Raw genomic sequence first — 18,759 nt, 5'->3', positions numbered from 1 at the left:
GAAGTGGTTGTAAATTGGCCGTAAATTCATCTCTGGGCATGCAGGGTTAGCAGTGACACAGTAATCCTTGTTATACAGTAGGACGGAATGATTTACCAGTGTAATGCCAGCAACTTTGGAAATGTCAATAGTACCTTTCTGCGGATGACTCAAGCATGATTAAAACGAAAGCAATAAAGAAAAGGGAGGAAAGGCAGGGGGCTTATTTTTAGGGCCAGAAATATCTCATAAGCAGACATGCGTGGCTTGTTTGGACAGCATTTATAGGTCGTGCTGGTTTTCTTTACAAAAACAGGCTGTGCTGTACTCCATCGTCTCCACTAACACACCTGAAATAAATCACTCACTATCAAAAGCCTCTGTAAATAATTGGGATGTAACCATGATTTCAAGTGAGTTGCCACTGTAGGGACATTGGGCAATTGGTGTTAAATGTAGGCACGCTTCTCTCTCTGGACATTCATTAGATGCCTTTAATGCATATAAGATAACTCAAGAGAGGATTGATTTTTACTTTGGGGATTAACATCATGAGAACTGGCCCTTGAAGTAGTTTCCACTGAAACAGAGACTGAATTCTCATCGACTTCAGCATGAAAACAGTCTGACCACAGCTCCTCCAGTGCTTGGTTTTATTGTTTTGGAAATATGTTTCTTATTAGAAAGTGTTTGCTTTAGTTAATAATATTTACAGAGACAAAGGGACCGGGGAGGTGGTTAATAATTGGCAGAAGTTGATAGTTTTCATAACGGAACAGAAGATTCTTTTATTAATCAGTGGGAAGAAGAACAGCAGAGGGATTAGAGAGAAGCAGGCCAGCTAAGTAGCTCTGCTAATTGCGTGCGACTGCAAATGAAGCAGCAGAGCCATGCTGGTCAGCTGGGAGTCAGGACCCCACGGCCTGAGAGCATCCAGCATCACTCCTGCTCGCCTTGCCAGTCCCCACGATGAAGCTGTAAAAGCGAACGACTGTAGCAGCCTCTAGCAAAGAGCACGGACGAGCACCAGCATACACGCCAGTGAGGAATAAACCAGCAACAGTGGTACAGATGACAGATAAATAAAAGCCTATCTCCGCTCGGATCTGATTGCCTGTAAATCAGAACGAATTGCTCCTACCAGAGGTGGTGACAGACCAAAGCCAACATCAGTTCTTACGGCGCTCGCTCATTCTGCTCTGCTGGTGAGCAGCTTGCAGTCTGCTTTGCGGGGAGGGCTCTTCCAAGGGGGGATGCTTTTCCCGGAGTGGTGCATACTGACAGCAGGCAGTGATGGTAGGTGAGAGTGCTGTCACCGCTTCAGGAATTTTGTGCTCTTAGCAGCATTTTTAATGAAAGAGGCGGTGGGAATTTAAAGCAAATAGACTATATCCGTGTTCAGATGGCTGCCTTTGCGTGGAATCTTCTAAAACGCAGGAGGCTCAGATGGTAAATTTGGTAAATTTATTTTTTTTTTTTTATATTTAATGCCCTTGGAATTCAAATTTCCTCCAGGGTAGTGTTTCTAGTTTAATAGGAAAAGTTGTGGCATTCCATGAGCTGTGAAGCTACGGCAGAGGAGGAGAGGAGAAGGCACCTCTGTAAAGCTCTCCTGCTGCTTGGCTCTTGGTGTTGTTGTTGGCACTGCAGCAGCCCGGGGCTGCACGGGGGGCATGCACGGCTATACCCCATGACAGGGTATTTTCTCCCAGGAATATCCTGACCTCAGCAGAGGAAGCAATTTCACTGGCAGGCTGAAATATCCCCAGTGACTCTGTTTGATTATGTCTCTGGTTTACATTTGCATTCCAGGATGAGGAATGTTTCTTCTACAGGACTCAAGGGTGGTTTGTAGAAGCTAAAGCTATTTTGGTGTCTGTCTTCCTCTTCTTTCTTAGTAGGTACTGGGGCTGGAGTAAGAAGGGACTACTATTTCAAAGTCAGTTTGTATTAGACATTATAAAAAAAAAAATGGAAACAAGAAAAAAAGAAAGCAATGAGATGTGGGAAAATCCCAGCTGTTGAGCCAGAGCCAGTATAAATCAGTGTAAGGTTGATTACACTGCACACGGTAAGGTGGGGGATGTTGGGCTGATTCACAGTAACTGAGAATTTGGCACCCAGTTCATCTGTGAAAAATAATGGGAGATGGAATTAAAAGCCACAAACTAGTTCTTTACAATATCAGCTTGATGCTTAATGCTACTCCAGTGGAGCAAAAAATGACACATTTTAATAATTTATGGCTTTTTCAAGAAAAAAACAAGACACACAACAGTGACTAACTATACAGCTAAAATCCAAACAAAGCAGCTAATTTGCAACGTTTCAATCACTTTTAGCAATGCATTTCTGGAAAACAATTTTCTATTTTAGTGGTTATGGAAAATTAATCAAATGTTTGATGATTTGTATCCCGCTGTCGTTGTCTTCCCTTCATTTCTCGGCTCTGCATTCTTTAATTTCAGCAAGTGTCATTTCTAAAGGGAACAGAATGAGCAGGGGGCCTCCCACCTACATCTACAGGTCTTTTATCGGTGTTTTTAAATGACTGTTCAGTAGGTAGGCTGCTACAAGCCTGTTAAATTTACCTGCTAACTACTGTCAGCTCCTTCTTCAGACGCGGATGGAGATGACTAGAGCATTTTGATACATATGCATGAATGTACACGTGTGTGTGTATGTATGTATGAGAAATACTTTGGCACCAGTTCAGGATGGGACCAGCAGTTTTTTTACAGACAATATTCTAACCCCCCTGTGCAGTTTAATGGACAGCCACTCCATTCATACAAGATGGAGATGATGGGTAGGTGACGTTTTCTCTTTAAACATCTGGGATTTAGCATTAAGAGCTCCAATTCTCTCTAATAGCTTCTGTGGAGTATCCAAAAACTACTAAAAGGTTATTTAATTTTCTCAAGTCCGTAGGGATTTTCTGGGGGGGGGCTGAGCAAGACTGCCTGTTGATTCTCTCAGCAGCTTCCACAATGTGATAGGACTAGTAAAGCCCTTTGAATTTCCAGGAGTGTGTACAAATGGTTTTGTTGTGCTTGCAGCTTGTCTGGCTTTGCTTCTGCCCTGGATAGGGCAGATTATATCGTAGATGATCTGGATAGTGGTGCTGTTGTTGCTGTTGTTTTAATAAAATCTATCAGAAAGCCTTCTAGGTCTTTTCCTAATCTGTGTTACGCATTTATTCGCTATTGCCGTACTATCTGTGTGCTTCACTAACTGTAATGCAGAGGAACAAGTTAGGGAAAGGCTTTTATCTCCTACTTTGTAAGTGAGGAATGAAGAAGGAAGGCAATGAAAAGTAACAGGCTTTAAGAAATTGTTTCGACGAAGATGATGCAGGATGTTGAGACAAAGTTGGATGCCACACATCGAGACCAACCCGTAAGATTTCTAACTGCGATGGAGTAGCAGAGGCAGATAACCAGATATCTTCATATATCACAGGGAATCCTGAAGTCAGGGGCAGCAGAATGCTGGCTGCAGTAGGAGAGACCCGTCCGTACATGTGTGTGACTGGTTTACATTGCCTTGTGATTGACTCTAGTGAAAACAAAACTCTGCATGTCGCAGTCTCATCTTCTACTTCGTCTTGCGAGGCAGATGAAACAGGATGTTTTTGGAAGTTTTTTATCAGAATTAAGCTAATAACTTGCTTGAAGTTGGAAAGCAGCTGGGAGGAGGAGGGGACGCATGGGGTGAACATGTCCTGCTCTTGTACTCATGGTTTCCTCTCTTTTTTTTTTTCTCTTTTGCAGTGAGTATGTTTTTGAACACGTTAACCCCCAAGTTCTATGTTGCCCTGACAGGCACCTCCTCATTAATCTCGGGACTTATTTTGGTAAGTACCAGATACATTAATATGACTTTACAAATTGATTCATGCAGAATGGGATTTTAAGCTTTGATGAGATCAATGGGTGTCGTTTTTGTTTTCTAAGCCTACATTTTGCAGCACGTAAATTTTGCCCTTCTATTTCTGTTTAAAAAAGAGAGGAAATGCTTCAGCACTATATTTCTTTGAAGAAAAAAATCTTGAAGGACAGTGTGCCCTGCTAACAAACAACCCTATAATACATCAGAACAAGTGCTTGCACATTAAGTGCTTCCATTGACAAGTACTACAGAAATAACAGGAGTGGTGAAAAGAAGAGGAGGAGAGGCACCAACTCTCTCAGCTTCGCTTGCTCAGTTTAGACAGTTGCAGCAGGATTTCCTAGAGAAACAGTGACTAGAATATCAGCAACATGCCTAGTTTTACTGCCACAATTCCAAAGGCAGATTATTTCACATCTTCACTTTAAAAATCTTTCTCAATGCATGTCTGCCTATTTGTTAAAAGGTCTAAAGAATATTTTCAAACCACTTTAAAAAAAAACAAACAAACAAAACCAACCTCCTCCCATGTATAATCCCTGAGGGCTTCATCGTGCAAATCGATGCAGGGGACTGAATCACAATGCCATCACAGCGCAGGAGTCGAAAACAGAGCATTTGCTCTGGATTTTATTCAGTGTCTTCACAGAAACAAACTGAGGTAAAAAAGTCCAACAACCTGCAAGATGTTCTTTGGGTATTATGCTTACGCTGAGTAAAGCTGAGAGTGGCTTTCTGCTGACACAAATGAAGGTCAACACCGGGGGCTGGTTCATGTCACCATGTATCTGCTGACCTCAGAGGAGCTCTCATTTGCACACTGCTTGTTGTAGACAAAGAAATGCCATCCTTCACTCCTAAATGCCTGTGAGACTCTCATCACTTGGATGATTTCAGGTATAAAGCATCAGGTGCACTGCTGCTCTGCCTTGCTCTGGGGTTTGCTTATGGCAGAAAGCAATTACTTAATGCCTGCACCTTGGGCATTCAGCATGACTGCATGGATCGAGCCCCAAAGCACAGGATGGAGCTCTGGAGACATCCGCAGTTCTTTCAGAACATGAACACTGAGGTGCAGCAGCCAGACCTGCAAGACTTGGTGCAACAAAACGCACAGGAGGAATGTTAAATTCAGTTATCTCAGTAATCTCGCGCAGAAAGGAGAAGCATCAAAAGGCCAGGCCTCACGAACAAGATGAGGAGTGAGGGAAATACATGGGTTCCACAGGCACAATCCCATATTTGTTGCTGGACATTGAAGACAGCTGGAGGAAGTGGCAAGGAAAAAAATAGTCTGTATCTATGGAAATACGTTACAAAATCAAACAGGAACAAAAACCTGAGAGAGAGGCTAGATTATTTGTAACTAAAGTGCCTGTGTATAGCATGATAGCAAATGTAGTTACATTTTGTACTGTAGTCAGGAAGGCAATTTCCGAGGAATGAGCTCAGTAGGAGACTTGTGAGCAAGAAATTGCTAAGTGCGGTGCTTGGATGGAAAGTGCAAGAAGCAGGTGGCAAGTTGCATTCATGGCTGTGATATGGTAAAGGGGTAAAGGGCACCTACAGAAGTCTTCCAAGAAGAGATGAGACCGAGTGAGCCTTAGCCAGAGAAATTTCACTAACTGGTGCATGACAGAGTCCTTTATGAATAAATTAAAGGAACAGTGTGGTGATGGAGGTGTAGACAAAGACTGAAAGAAGACTGAAAGCCTGTTTTGTGTTGAAAGCCTTTTTTGTGGACCTTCACTTCTGCTGTCAGTTTTTGCTGCTTATACGCCACCATCCTAAACATGCAAAAGACACATAGGCCGGGCAGGTGACAGTCAGGAACCCTAGGCTGTAGGGAAAGTGTATGTGCTGAGAGGAACATGTGATCTGTAAACTGGATGATGGAAAAAGAACTCAGCAGGGATGGCCATGGAAAAAAGAAACTGCAGCTTAAGTAGACCATGGAGAATGGTCATCATCAGGATCATCATCAGGAAAGACAACAGGGCAAGTTCCATTGAGGTAGTGCTAGCCAGTCCCTATCCCAATTACGCTTCAGATTTATTATTTCATAACAATATTGCTGTTTACCAATGGCCCTGTAACATGCTGAATTGCTTACAATGCCACCCACTTACCTGTCATGCAGCATCTGTAGTTCTGAAGGGTTCTGAAACCTGCTGGTGGTATTAAATGAAACCCTTTCATAAAACAAACATTCTCCTCTCAAATCTACATCACTAGGGTATCTGTCAGAATAGATGTACTGATAGTTCTTGGAATTTTCCACCATATGGTCTGGCAGATTTGTTTCCACTACTGGTGGGCTGCAATTCCCAATCAGAAGGAGAAATCACAGCACAGCAGGTTATGAAATGAAGGAAAATTCCATCATTTCAGAAGTGTAGTGACCAATGGGAAAGTGAATGCTTTTTCTGTTTCATGTTTGGATCATGAAACAATGACTCTGCAGAGTTCAGCTCTGGGGAATTGCATGCTACGTGACTCCTTTGCAGAACAGTGCTCTCCTGTCTTATTTTGTCTCTTACTTTGTTTTCATTCTTTAGGTAAAATTCTGGCCTCACTGTAGATGATGCGATTTGAAGCAAAGATGTCAAACCCTTTTTCTTTTCTGGGTAGCTCAGAACAGTACAGAAAAGTCTTTTCTATCTCAGCCATTCTCCTTAATAATTACTTTACAGCACGTAGTTTAAAACGAACAACTTAGCATCCTTTGAATTCACCCCAGCACCTATTTTTGACATTAAGAATAGGAACTAAATTAAGTCCCAAACTACATACAAAATATTATATTGGAAACTTGGTTCCACAAGAGTTACTTTTGATTCAGTGAAAAACAGGGCTCTGTCTCAGAGAATCCAGTGGAGCTGTGTTGTAGTTGGTGTCAAGAGGCTGAAGTTTGCCACAGGTAGGGTAACACGGAACACAACTGATGTCAGGTAAATGCTGTGAACTGCAGCTGTGTTCCTAAATGCCACCGAGGTTTCTCAGTAAGGCTGCATATTTGTTACCCCCAGAGTGAAAGTTGTTGTGGCATTTGGACTGCAAGCTGATAGAGTCTGGGTTAACAAACCTCAGGCAGCAGTGAGCCCCAGTCTCGAAGCTCCACCAAGAATGCCTTATTATTCCCTGGCAGAGCTTGGGGAAAATAACAAGTTTTCTGCTTTTTTGCAGCTGATGGTGCTAGTGCAGGAAGTCTCAAAGAGGACACAAATTATTTCTTGTTGATATTAACTGTTATTCTGTGTTTATTTATTTGTTCTGCTACCTTTGTGTAGTCTGCTGCAGAGGGGCAGAGAGGTGCCTGAATTCTGGGTGTTCCCACAGATTCTGTGGAAGTCTGACGTTTGCACAGGGACAATCTTTGGCAGCTGAAGACTGATACGTGGTAATTGTTCAAAGCTTCAGCTCTGCTCAGTGGAGGCTGGCAGGTTGGGGAGGGCAGAGGCCTTGTAGGGAGCTCCTGAGAAATTGGAAGCATTTGCCAGGTAGCTGATGAGAGAGGAGGGATCTGCAGGATGGCAGCCTGTAACCTGCTGAAGGCATAACAAGTGGCACCTACCAAGCACTGAGAGAAGTCCTGTGGTTAGGCCAGGCAATATATTATTTTCTTTTCCCTTTCTTTGTTTTCAGAGGCAGGTAAAATGTAGGTAAAGAGTTATTTTGCATAAGGTGGTTGCTAGCATCGCAGACAAAGGGGCTTTCTCTGTTGAAGAACAAGTAGCATTGTATCATCACATCCGTATGGATAAACACTCTTGCTTCCCAAAGCAGGATGATCTTCCCCATACTGTCTACTGGGAACAGCCCCTGGGCTGTGATATCCCTTGAACACGTCCAGTCATTGTCAGGGAGAGTTGGTGCAGGCCGGGCAGTGTGCTGACAAATAAACAGCGTGGATGACAGAGCCAGTCCAACACGTGCTGTGCTCCTGTTTTATTTATCACAGGGGCTTAACCATTGAATGCTCTGCTGTCATCATCCTGCTCCTCAAGGGAGTAAGCCTCATTTAGATCCATTAGATTGGTTGTTACCGCCCCTCATATTAGAAGAGCATTCCAAATCTGACTCCTCAGAGACCCGGATGTCTAATTAGAAGTCTGAATGAGAGCCCTGAGCTGTGGAAGTTGCCTGCAAATGAAATTCTTTACTCTTTCAGCTGAAGACTCAATATGCACACTGGGAGAGGACTATGGATAGTAGTCACTGTAAGAGAGGATGCCTGTCTTGGATATGATAAACAGGAAAGCATCATTCAGATTGCTGATAGATGTATTTGGTCCAGTGAGAACAGCCATCAAAACCGTCCCTTGTGGACTGATGCATTTCTGGTGGAGTATCTGCTCTGAAAATCGAAGAGGGAAGATCAGATAATCCAAGGGATGCAGAATGGATTTGTTGTTGCACAGAGAAATAAAACAATCTGGGATTGTGAGATCTCTTATGTGAGAGCAGAGATAAGACAGAGAGGAACTGTGATGTTTTCATCACACAGGGGAAGTACCTGCATAGAGAAGCAAAGGCAAAAAAGGTCCATAACAAGTATCTGAAATGCTTTCAGATTTATGAGTGATTAACCAGCTTTTATTTGACCCAAATATCTTTGCTGCATATGAGCTGGTTTTTTTGTTCATAGCCATGCACTTGTAGAAGTCATCCTTAAGGGTTTTCCAAAGTCAAATATTCTTACATTAAGCATGACCCCTACCAGACTGAAAAACAAGATTTCTAGATTTGGACTTCAAAACACAAAGCTGAAAATGTTCAGAACAGGTTTTTAACTTGGCCTTTGTGAAGGTTTAAAGATCCTTTGAGAGTCTGGAGTTGTGTGACCCTGATCAGATATGAAAGAACAGGCATCAGCTAGAGAGAACCCAGAGAAATTTGCTACTGCTGTGAAGATGAGCTTCCCTTCTACCCTATGTGTATGAGAGAAATGAATAATTCAGTCACAGAATGGTTTGGGTGGGAAGGGACCTTAAAGATCACCCAGTTCCAACCCCCTGCCATGGGCAGAGACACCTTCTTGTAAAGGTAAATACCACTAAGTGAGGTGGCTTTACTTTCAGAGGTGGTGCAGAAATGACTTTTCTCCCTAATTTCCTCTCTGATCCAGATCTCTTTCTACAGGTAATTAATCCTTGTAGTTCACTATTATTCTGCCAGATGATTTCTGCTGAACTGTCAAAAGCTTATTGACTTCACATTGCCTTCAAACTGGCTGGTACAGTTAGAAATAAAACTTGGTTATAAAAAATCAGGTTTCAAAACGGCTGACGCTGTCTGAGAAAGGTGCAGAAATACTGCGAAGGCAATTTATTGTTTCAACTTCAAAACCAGATTACATATTACCTTCTCATACACCCTGAACAAATCACTCTAAGCAAAGGCATATTGTGGTGATGATTTATGGCTTCATTTTCTAGGAGCTGGTATGCACTGAGATCTGGTTTGTGTTCCCTGGCACTGGATTCACTCAACATTGCAAATATTTCTCAAAGATGTCTTAGAAGATTTAGGAGCTTTAATCCCCCTTTAAAAAGTAATTAATGTATTTGTAAGGCTAAGGAGGAACTTACAGCTGTACCACATGTTTTGACAAGTTCCTGTCACTCAGCTGAACCGTAGTAGTGACAGCATGCATGCATTCTTTCTGCTTGTATCCTCAGTTTCACTGAAATTCAGTGTGACAGTTTCCCAATTTGTATACAGTTATGCAGGGCAAATGAGGTCACAAGAGCTCTATTTTTTTTTTCTTTTTATGTAAAAGCTGTTGATAGTTGAAATAATAAGCAGGAAATTATTAACATGTTTTAATTTCTTTTTTTTCCCTTAAAGAAAGTATGAAGCCAGTTAGATGACAATCTAACTACCTAGAGTTTTGAGAGGCCAGTCTGGCAAGCTGTACTTCAGTCCCTGGCTCTGTTACAGTGATACTCAGCGTCCTGTGTCTCAGTACAAAACTATAATCCTCGATTCCTTAAAACCATGTCCTTTGAGGCTTTGGATAGGCACAAATGTGGCTTCAGTTGTGTTCAGGCTTCAAAGTTGCCAAAGACAGTACAAAAGTATACACTAATGGCAGAGCTGTGACTATATTTTACAGCACGGTCTTTCTCTGATGGTCGGCCATATCTTGGCTGCTTAGGTTATGATGCACTCTTGTATTGTAAGATTTAGATTCTCAACCCTTCAGAAAGCATTGTATAAGAACATGAGAAGAGCTAAACCCAAAGACTCGCCTGTGCCAGCTCCCTGTCCATCATCCCTAGCATTTGGAGAAGCACAGGCGGTGGTGGATGCCTGGGAAGTGCATCAGTGCAGAGCAGCATGCAGTGATACTTCCTCGCGGGTCTTCCCACCCAGGTGTATCCCAAGGGAACACACAGAGTGACAAACCCAGGTAGGAGCTCTACATGCTGTGAGGGATTTCAGTGACTTGCCAGGAATGCAGAGTTCACAAAGATCCAGATGTGTTTATGTTCTGGTTTCCCTGTGAGCATCTGTTTATCTTCCCCAGTGCCTGTGACCTTTATCTGTTCACGTTAGTAGCCGTTCTGTCTTCTCCTCATAAAACTGCTTTATTCTTCCTTGTTGATGTCTCCAAGAAGAGCCATTAGCTTGTTTTGGGGACCAAGTGGTCTCCAGGGCTGCCACACATACTTGTGTGAAGTTGATCTATGGCCACCAGCTACGTTCCCACTCCATCCAGCACAGTTAGCATCAGCTTCTTCCGGATGAATGCTCTTGGATACTTTAACAACACAGCTGGACTTAGGGGAAGCCGCAGTGCTGAAGGTATCACAGTGATCTTTGGAGAGGAATTCTTTCTTGCTGTGCCCCTGTGGAGTTTCTCCCCTGTGGAATGGTTTGAAGAAAAAAAGAAAAAGAAGTAAACTTTACAGACAATCCTATGGAGACTGAGAGAAGTTGGTTCAATTACATAAAGAGCTCAAGAGGACTTTAAAAAAGAAAAAAAATACAGAAATACAGAGACCGTTTTTGGTGATTCAGGAGCGATTCAGGGAAGGCGTGGAGCCCGACATGAACCTCGCTGCAGACTCCGGGTGTCCCACAGCCCAAAGCCTTGTAAACCCTTCAGGATATACTCATTTGAAGTGTGTGCTGCACTCAAAATCTTTTTCCTGTTTATGTGAAATAGTCTTCATTTCCAGGTTTATGTAGTTTCCTAAAATGTCTGTTCTTACCCCAAAAATATAATTTCTCTGTGAAAATACAGCAAACGTGTATTTATGTGCATAATTTCAATTTCCAGGGGTTCTTTTAGGCTGTGGAATTTGTTAAGCAGATCTATGTAAATATATATATATATTTCTGATTTTCTAGCTGAACCAAAAGCCTGAAATTTAATTCGGAATCATGCTAAGTCAGGAATACAAAACCAAACACAGCTGGCTCTGTTGGGGGAAAAAAAAATAATCCTTTAAAAGGTGTAAGAATGGTTTTTGGGGTGTTGTTCGGTACTTTAAACGTTCTTTAAATGAAATGTGGTGGGATCCTTCGGAGGCATTGCCAGGAAGAGGAGCAAAGCTGCCTTTCCTCACCTTTTTTGCACTGCCCGTGGAGGGAGGCGGCTGCGGCAGGAGCACAGCCCTGCGTGCAGCCTCGCCTGGGATGGGCGGAGCGGGGCTCCCGTTAGATGTCACCTCAAAACAACGTTCCTCGCAATGTTAAAAGCCTCCGAAGGACGGGATTTGGTGTAAGGGATGGGATTTTTCGCTGTTGCTGCCGGAGGAAGGCGGCCTCCCGGCAGCAGGGAAGGCGGGCGGGCTGCGAGTCCCCGGCACCCCCGGGGGCGGGGGCGGGGGCGGCGGCGAGGGGCTGCGGCGGGGGCCGTGGTGCCAGTGACGGCTGTGTTGCAGATCTTCGAGTGGTGGTACTTCCGCAAGTACGGCACGTCCTTCATCGAGCAGGTCTCGGTGAGCCACCTGCGACCTCTGCTGGGCGGGGTGGACAACAGCGCGCCCAGCACGGCCAACGCCGCCGGCGGCGAGGCGGACTCCAGCCGCCAGAGCGTCTCAGGTGAGGGGCGCTGTGCTGGTGTCACCCCCACGCGGGACCCCGGCCCTCGGCGCTGCCCGTGGGGAGCCAGGAACCGGCCCCCAGCAGCCAGGAGCCAGCCCTGAGGAGCCAGGGGTCAGCCCTGAGGAGCCAAGGGCCAGCCAAGTGCCTCCTGCACAGGGCTGCCCCATTAATCCCTCGCCCTGACCGACGCCACTCGCCCAGGCTGAGGTGCTGAGGTGGCGACTTGCTCCCCTCCTGAAGCCCCCCCGCATGCCTTACGCTTGCTCTTTTTGCCATATCGTTTCTAAAGGCTTTTCCTTGTAGTTCTTTCCAGGAATTAAAAGCACATATAAAAATACGGGAAGCACATTGTCAGAAATGATCAGAAAAACTGATTGCCCATCTGCTACTTTGCTTCATTTTTTAGATAATGTGAGCAGTAAGCGAGCAGCATTCTGATTTCCCTTCAGCAAGCAGAAGCACAGTGGCTCTTACTAGCCTAAGGGCTTGTTCCATTCCCGGCTCTGCTGCTGAGTTGCTTGGTGGCTTTGGGCAAGTCCTAACGCAGCCGGGTTTGAAACAGAGGCCTCCAGTTCAGGGTGCCTGATTTCAGGCATTTGGGATAGATTTGCCTGAGCTTTCACAGCTCCTACAAAATTCAGTGGGTGCTGCCAACCAGGCTGATGGAGTCTGAGTCTGGGCAGTTCAAGTCTCAAAAGCAGTCCATGACGTGCTGGGGCCTCGTTTCTAATGCACCTAATTATTCTGAATGAACATAGGGTTTAGGAGGTGTGTCGACAGCCTTACATGAAGGGTAAAAACGTATGAGCTGTAATTTTTGTTACACACTTCTGTTTAATTATAACGAACACGCATATATTTGCTCCGGTGAAAAAGACAATATTAAACCAGGAGTAGCGAGCTCTGACACCTCGCAGTGTAACAGCCAGCTGTGTCCTGCCCCAGCTCTCCCACAGACCAGCCATCTCTGCAGGTCTCCTAGTCCCCCTTACCGAGCCAGGACCGCCGAGGAACAGCCCTCCTGAGGTGCATCAGCCCCTGGAGCACTGATCCACCAGGGCTGGCCGGGGATCCCGGGGAGCTGACGGCCCCGCTTGGCTGCCTCTGCTGCCTGGGGCATGGACTGAGGACCACAAGGGGTGAGGAAGCTGTGACAGACTCAGGTGTCTGTCTCGAGCTGTAGATACTGCTTCAGAAGTCAGGGCAGGGGTCTCACTGCTTTGCTTTCCTCATCTGTAAAATGAGGTTTAACTGTTTCAGCCTAAGTTGGGCACAGAGATTGTAATATTGGAAATTAATTCAGCTTTCAGTGGCGATGTGACCCCAGAGTCAATTAGGCTACACTTAAATTTGTTTCCTCTACAGGCTTTTAAAATATATCAGAATTGACTAATGAGGAAAAGACAAAAAGAACAAATTCAGTTAAAAACAACACATTGTTTAGCAACTGAGGTACCTCTGTCTGTACCTGGCAACTTCTGCTCATCAGTGCTCATGAAAACAAGCAAGCAAAAATTAGCTTTGAACTCACAAGTTAAATAAAGTAAGTGGCCTCAAAAACCCTTGCTCTCTGCTGGATATTCCCACTTGGGGAAGCCTCCATATAGCACTGCAGATTCAGCTGCTGTCATTCCCATCTGAGGAGAGGCCACGAATAGCAGCGCTGCGTGGTGCAGGATATTAGATTTGGGTGAACGGGGTGGCGTGGAAACACCTGTGTGCACTCATCAGTGTGTGCTGTCACACTTCAGCAACTCCGAAATAACTCCCATCATTTTAAAGCAGAAGGCACAGTATTTTGACTAATGAGGTTCACCCAAGCATCTTGACTTTCCTGATACCAAGAAGCAGTCAGGGAGTGGGTTTACTTTCAGTGCACAGGCTCTCGCTTCTACAAATTCCTCCAACAGTGTCTTTGTACAGTGTGTCTGTACAGAAAGCCTGCTATTCATGCTTCCAGAAAGATACCAGTGCTCAAAACGTGACCATTGAGTCAGGGCCTGAAAGAGTAATATTCAAGAAGTCTGTATTGCCTATACAAAATAAGGACACAGTTATAGTGTGTTACTAGTTTGTAATGTAACAGAAAAGGCAACCTTTTGAGTCTGTCAAGCGTCCATCCTGGGATATTTCTTTCACTATTCAACAAGTTGAAGATGGCTTTTTCACTTGGTTCACCATGTTTTCCTACATAGATGTTTGACTGTTGTAGAATATCGCAGTAGATAAGTTCATCGTCAGAAAGTCTGGAAGAATTATTTGGAAGATTATTGCACTGAAACCATGGTATCAGCAGATCCCAAGACAAAAGCAACAAAGAGCTCATCGTGTTTAACTACCCAGACAGATGCCAAACTACCCCCAGGACAGGAGGAGGTGGTAATAAAAATGCCTTCTTCACCTCTCCTTTGTGTTCCCCAGCCCCCCTCCCCCTGCTACAGCATGGAAGTGCCGTGCCCACACAAAGCAAAAATTTGAGTAAGATTAGCACGATGAATGGTATCACTGCCATCAAATAGTTGTTGGCAAATCTTATTTATTGCAAACAGAGTAAGCCAAGCCTTTGAATGGTACCTCTGGAACTATTAAACCTCTGAGGAGGCTGATATTAGTTTAATATTTACTATGGATTGCAAGTCCCAGTATGTGAGAGCTGTCAGATTGAAGCTTGACAAAGAGCCGTGCCCTTGGGCTACACAGGCCAGCAGCTGAACATTGATCGAACGCTTCTGTGAGCAAACCAGTGGAGCTTTCCGATACTGGCTACACGATGAAGTGGTTAGCTGAGAGATGCAGGTGTGCAGTCACTGCCTGTATTCTTCCCAGCCACCTTCCCTTTCCCATGTCAGTGTTTGATGCTCATGTTATTCCGTGCAGGGCTCAAGCTGAGAGCCCACCACCACCTCTGCCATTTGACTAGTTTTTGTGGAGTTGCAGGTGTTACGTTCCTACAAATCCTTTACGTAAAATGCTTTCCCTCCTTGCCACTTGAGCTTCATGCTCAGAAGTGAGAACTAGGTCCATGAACACAGACAAAGGCTTCACTTGTCATTTTGAGTTTGTCCCTTACTTTAATGGACCAGACAGAAACTTGCCAGCATTGTATGAAGCAGGGTGGGTACCCTGCCTGAAAACTGATGCAGATCTCTTTAGAAATGATGTTACTGAACCTCATTGGGAAAAACGTGCTGGTTGGTTTTTGGTGATGGAAAGCAGACGGTAAAATGCTGCAAGTCCAATGCTGCTGATGGGCTTTTGCAGAGCACTGAATGAGGGTCATCCAGGAACAGATTTGTGGTGAAACAACAAGTCTGTGCTGTAAATACTGGGTTTGATCCTGGTTTCACTTTCACAGGAGTGAATTGTCTTTGGTGAACTCAAGAGAACAGATCTGGTGTTAAATTAAAGCAAGAAAAGCTATAATTAAGACCTCAGCTTTTCAAAAGCTATAGAAACCGATTTTTTTTTTTACACTTCTGTTCTAAATGATGTTGTTGTGGATTATTTTTTTATCTCTTTCTACCTGTACCATGAAGAATTTTATTTCTTTTTCCCTGAGAGAAGTAGATGAAATGTTTATCGTGTTCTCAAACCTTTGCAATGAACTTTTCTCTGCCAATCAACTTGATACTACTTTGTCAGCCCTGGGATTCTTAAGGAATTTAAGTAAGGTCAGCAGATGTTGCGATGGATAAGCTAAGGAAGAATTAAAACTGGCAGTTGCAGCTGAGATTCTCAGTGATTTACAGTATCAACCAGGCAGCGCGGTTTTTCTGTAGAAATAACAAGTCCATAGGGATGGAGTTAATTGCTGTTTTTCAGTGCAGTAACCCAGTGTGAGCCCTTTTCAGATCTGCCATATGGTAAATGTGAGTCCCAGCACTAATTGGTATTGTCTTTTTCACCTGGCATTTGGAGCGTTGTTGGGGTTATTTGTCTGGAATTACATCATTTGTTAACACTAATTTATAGTGAAATTATTACTTAAAAAGGGAAGAACAATCTGCTTACCTGCATCTCTTATTCTCTTTATTTTTTCATTTCACACCTATAGAAAATAGAAGTTAATTAAAGCTCATTAGAAGGTAACTGATGTTTCTATTAAACCTCAAGTTGCATTTTAATTTGGGAGAGATTCATTATTGTCTGTTTCTGTTTATGACAGAATGCAAAGTCTGGCGAAATCCTTTAAATCTGTTCAGAGGAGCTGAATATAATCGGTAAGTGCTGTGATGTTACAGCTTCAGGTATGGTACCTGGTTAAGGGCCTTAATCGTACATTTCCATTAATCCAACTCAGGGATGCAAAAAGAGACACAACTGTGGACACCTGTGCTCTTACCAGTTTTTTTTCTGTCATTTGTAAAATGTTTCTCAAAGAAAAGGAATTTAAATTCATGCACTTGGTATTTCTGTCATTTTTTTGGTATCCTTAGAAAAACCAGAACACCTAAGTGCAGTGTAGCTGGTGCGCTAATATAGTAACTCTGTTCAAATCAGTTTTAGTAAACAACCTAATGAATAATATCTAGGTTTCCCATGGTCTTGATGCTTGAACACGTGTGTTATAGATTGCCAGTAAGTACTTTCCAACGTCCTCATTAGCTCATGTTCAACTGCTGTTGCTCCATCACAGTACAGTGAAATGCAGTTGGTTTGAAGATTGGCTAGCGTTTCATTTCTAACATCTCAGACTCTACTTTTCTGTAGGTTTTGCTGAATGTGACCTCATTAACCAAACTGTCTCTCTGTTGACATGTTTGCAGGTATACGTGGGTAACAGGGAGAGAACCCTTGACTTACTACGATATGAATCTTTCAGCACAGGACCATCAGACATTCTTCACATGTGACACGGATCATTTACGGCCTGCAGATGCTAGTAAGAGATGTTGTGAGCAACCATTTTTGCTAGTAGGTTAATGATTATTTTGAACTGCTGCAGAAAAAATGCAGTCAGACATCAGTTCTCTCAGGTAGATTAAGAAAGGTAAAGTTTAATCATACCTGGAAAGCTGTTGCTGTGGTACTATGCTAGATCTGTACAAGTATCTATATAGGAATACGCTATCAAATTTGTGTCACTATTTTGTTCTAGTTTCTTGCTGAAGTCATTCAAGGTACCACTTACAAGTGTAAAGCTTATGTTTTCCTCCTGTTTCTTGCAGTGGCTTCAAACAGATAGAGCTTAATTTGCCTCCAGCTGCAGTGTAGTATACTGAGTTACATTATCCAGGCCTCATTTAGTCTCTGCTGACAGAGGAGAGCTTGTGTAAAACCTGAGTCCTGTGTTTCATACCCTGCCACAGTTAGAAACGCTGTAAAATGATAATTAAATAAATAAAAGGAACAACACACTTAGAGCTGAATTTGATATAAGCAGATTTAGTGGCATTAAGCCTTTACCGTTAAGTCCACGTGCAGATTTTGGTTCAGCTAAAGTGCACAACAGTGATTTTGATCATCAGAATTTGCATCTGAAGAGACAAATCTTAGGATCTCTTAAGAAAGGAGACACACTGGCAGTTGGGCGCAGTATTCTGAGGGCATAATTACAAAGGAGAACACACTGTGCTTTTTTGACACAGGAGAAACATGAATCCTACTTTCTGAACACTGTGGGCTAATTACAAGGTGGTCCAACTAGCCTGGATGTTGTTTCCATTCAACGTGCTCCTAAAGCAACAGCACATTAAGGAACTGGAATAAGAAACCCATCTGTCCTTGTTTTCTGTTGTGCCCCATGGAATCTACCTCCCCCAGATGAAAAAGCTGCTTACCCTCTCTGCATGTAACAATGCAGATGGCATGATTTCTCAGTCAGACTTTTTCATGGAAAAAAGGTGAATTAAATGAAAGAATAAGGCTGAGCATCTGGGGCAGAAGCTCACATTGATTATATATCTTTTGAGTGGTCACTGAGCTCTTTGAAATGCTCTGGAGTGAGTCAGGCTGAAAACAGTAAATTCTGTTGTTATAATGCAATAGATTCTCCTTGTTAATGCTGTAATGATTGATATACCCCTTGTCTGCTTGGTTTGTTGAATAGTAATGCAAAAAGCCTGGAGAGAGAGAAACCCTCAAGCCCGAATTTCTGCAGCACATGAAGCTTTGGAATTGAATGAGTGAGTGACAACAAAACTTGCATTTATTTTCTGTCATTTAAAAATCCACTTGATGATAGCTTAAGGCAGGGGGGTTGCTACAGTAATTTTTAACCATGATTACAGGCCTGTCACAGGAAGCCCAACAATGGGAGGAAAAAAAAACACAGCTGCATGTTGTGCTAGCTACACAGAAGATCCTTAGGGCACTGGTGACAATGGGGAGTCTTCCCACTGATGGCAGTGGGCTTTGGGCCCTGTGTTAGCATAGCAAAGTGTTAATTAAGTTGCCTCCTGATGAGTTTATGATGATATGTTTATTTGTGGGATGGGGATAGGAGAGTTCCCTTTTGGATTTCTCAGTTGTCCTGAACAGAAGCAAGAAGGAGGGGACTCATAAACACCTTTTGAAATATTCATTTGATAGTGTGAGGGAACATGTAGTACTTCAGGACTTACTTTCTTTGAGTCTGTTATTTATTTTCTCAATCAGAAATGTATCATTCTGGGATCCCACAGTAAACTCAGTGCTCTGAAGCTTTACTGGCATGGCAAACTATACAAATGCTGCCAAAGTGCATCAGGCAGAGACTCCCTTAGGTTGCTGTCTAAGATTACCACATTCTAGAGTTTTATAAACTGATGCCTTACAGATTGCCCTTCACTTGTTTCGTTAGAAGGAAAAAAAACAAACAAACAAACAAACACAACTGTTTGTGCCTGGACA

The 18,759-nt window shown here is 43.4% G+C and overlaps 1 protein-coding gene across 5 annotated transcripts in view; it reads left to right on the top strand.

Moving 5' to 3' along the window:
* The window catches only part of ST7 (suppression of tumorigenicity 7), a 140,003-nt gene that overhangs the window by 70,828 nt on the left and 50,416 nt on the right, over positions 1-18,759 (top strand). For 3 of the 5 annotated variants that reach the window (XM_038179926.2, XM_072033509.1, XM_038179946.2), the window contains 5 exons: positions 3,753-3,835; positions 11,766-11,925; positions 16,094-16,148; positions 16,695-16,822; positions 17,978-18,053. In XM_038179926.2, the coding sequence (XP_038035854.1) occupies positions 3,753-3,835; positions 11,766-11,925; positions 16,094-16,148; positions 16,695-16,822; positions 17,978-18,053 (502 nt within the window). The remainder of the gene's footprint in view (positions 1-3,752; positions 3,836-11,765; positions 11,926-16,093; positions 16,149-16,694; positions 16,823-17,977; positions 18,054-18,759) is intronic. The other 2 variants (XM_038179932.2, XM_072033510.1) reach the window with 1 other exon arrangement.

This window comes from Anas platyrhynchos, chromosome 1, assembly GCF_047663525.1.
Source record: "Anas platyrhynchos isolate ZD024472 breed Pekin duck chromosome 1, IASCAAS_PekinDuck_T2T, whole genome shotgun sequence".
Taxonomy (NCBI): domain Eukaryota; kingdom Metazoa; phylum Chordata; class Aves; order Anseriformes; family Anatidae; genus Anas; species Anas platyrhynchos.
Note: the sequence above shows the minus strand (reverse complement) of the source record. Positions and strands in the feature narration are given on the sequence as shown.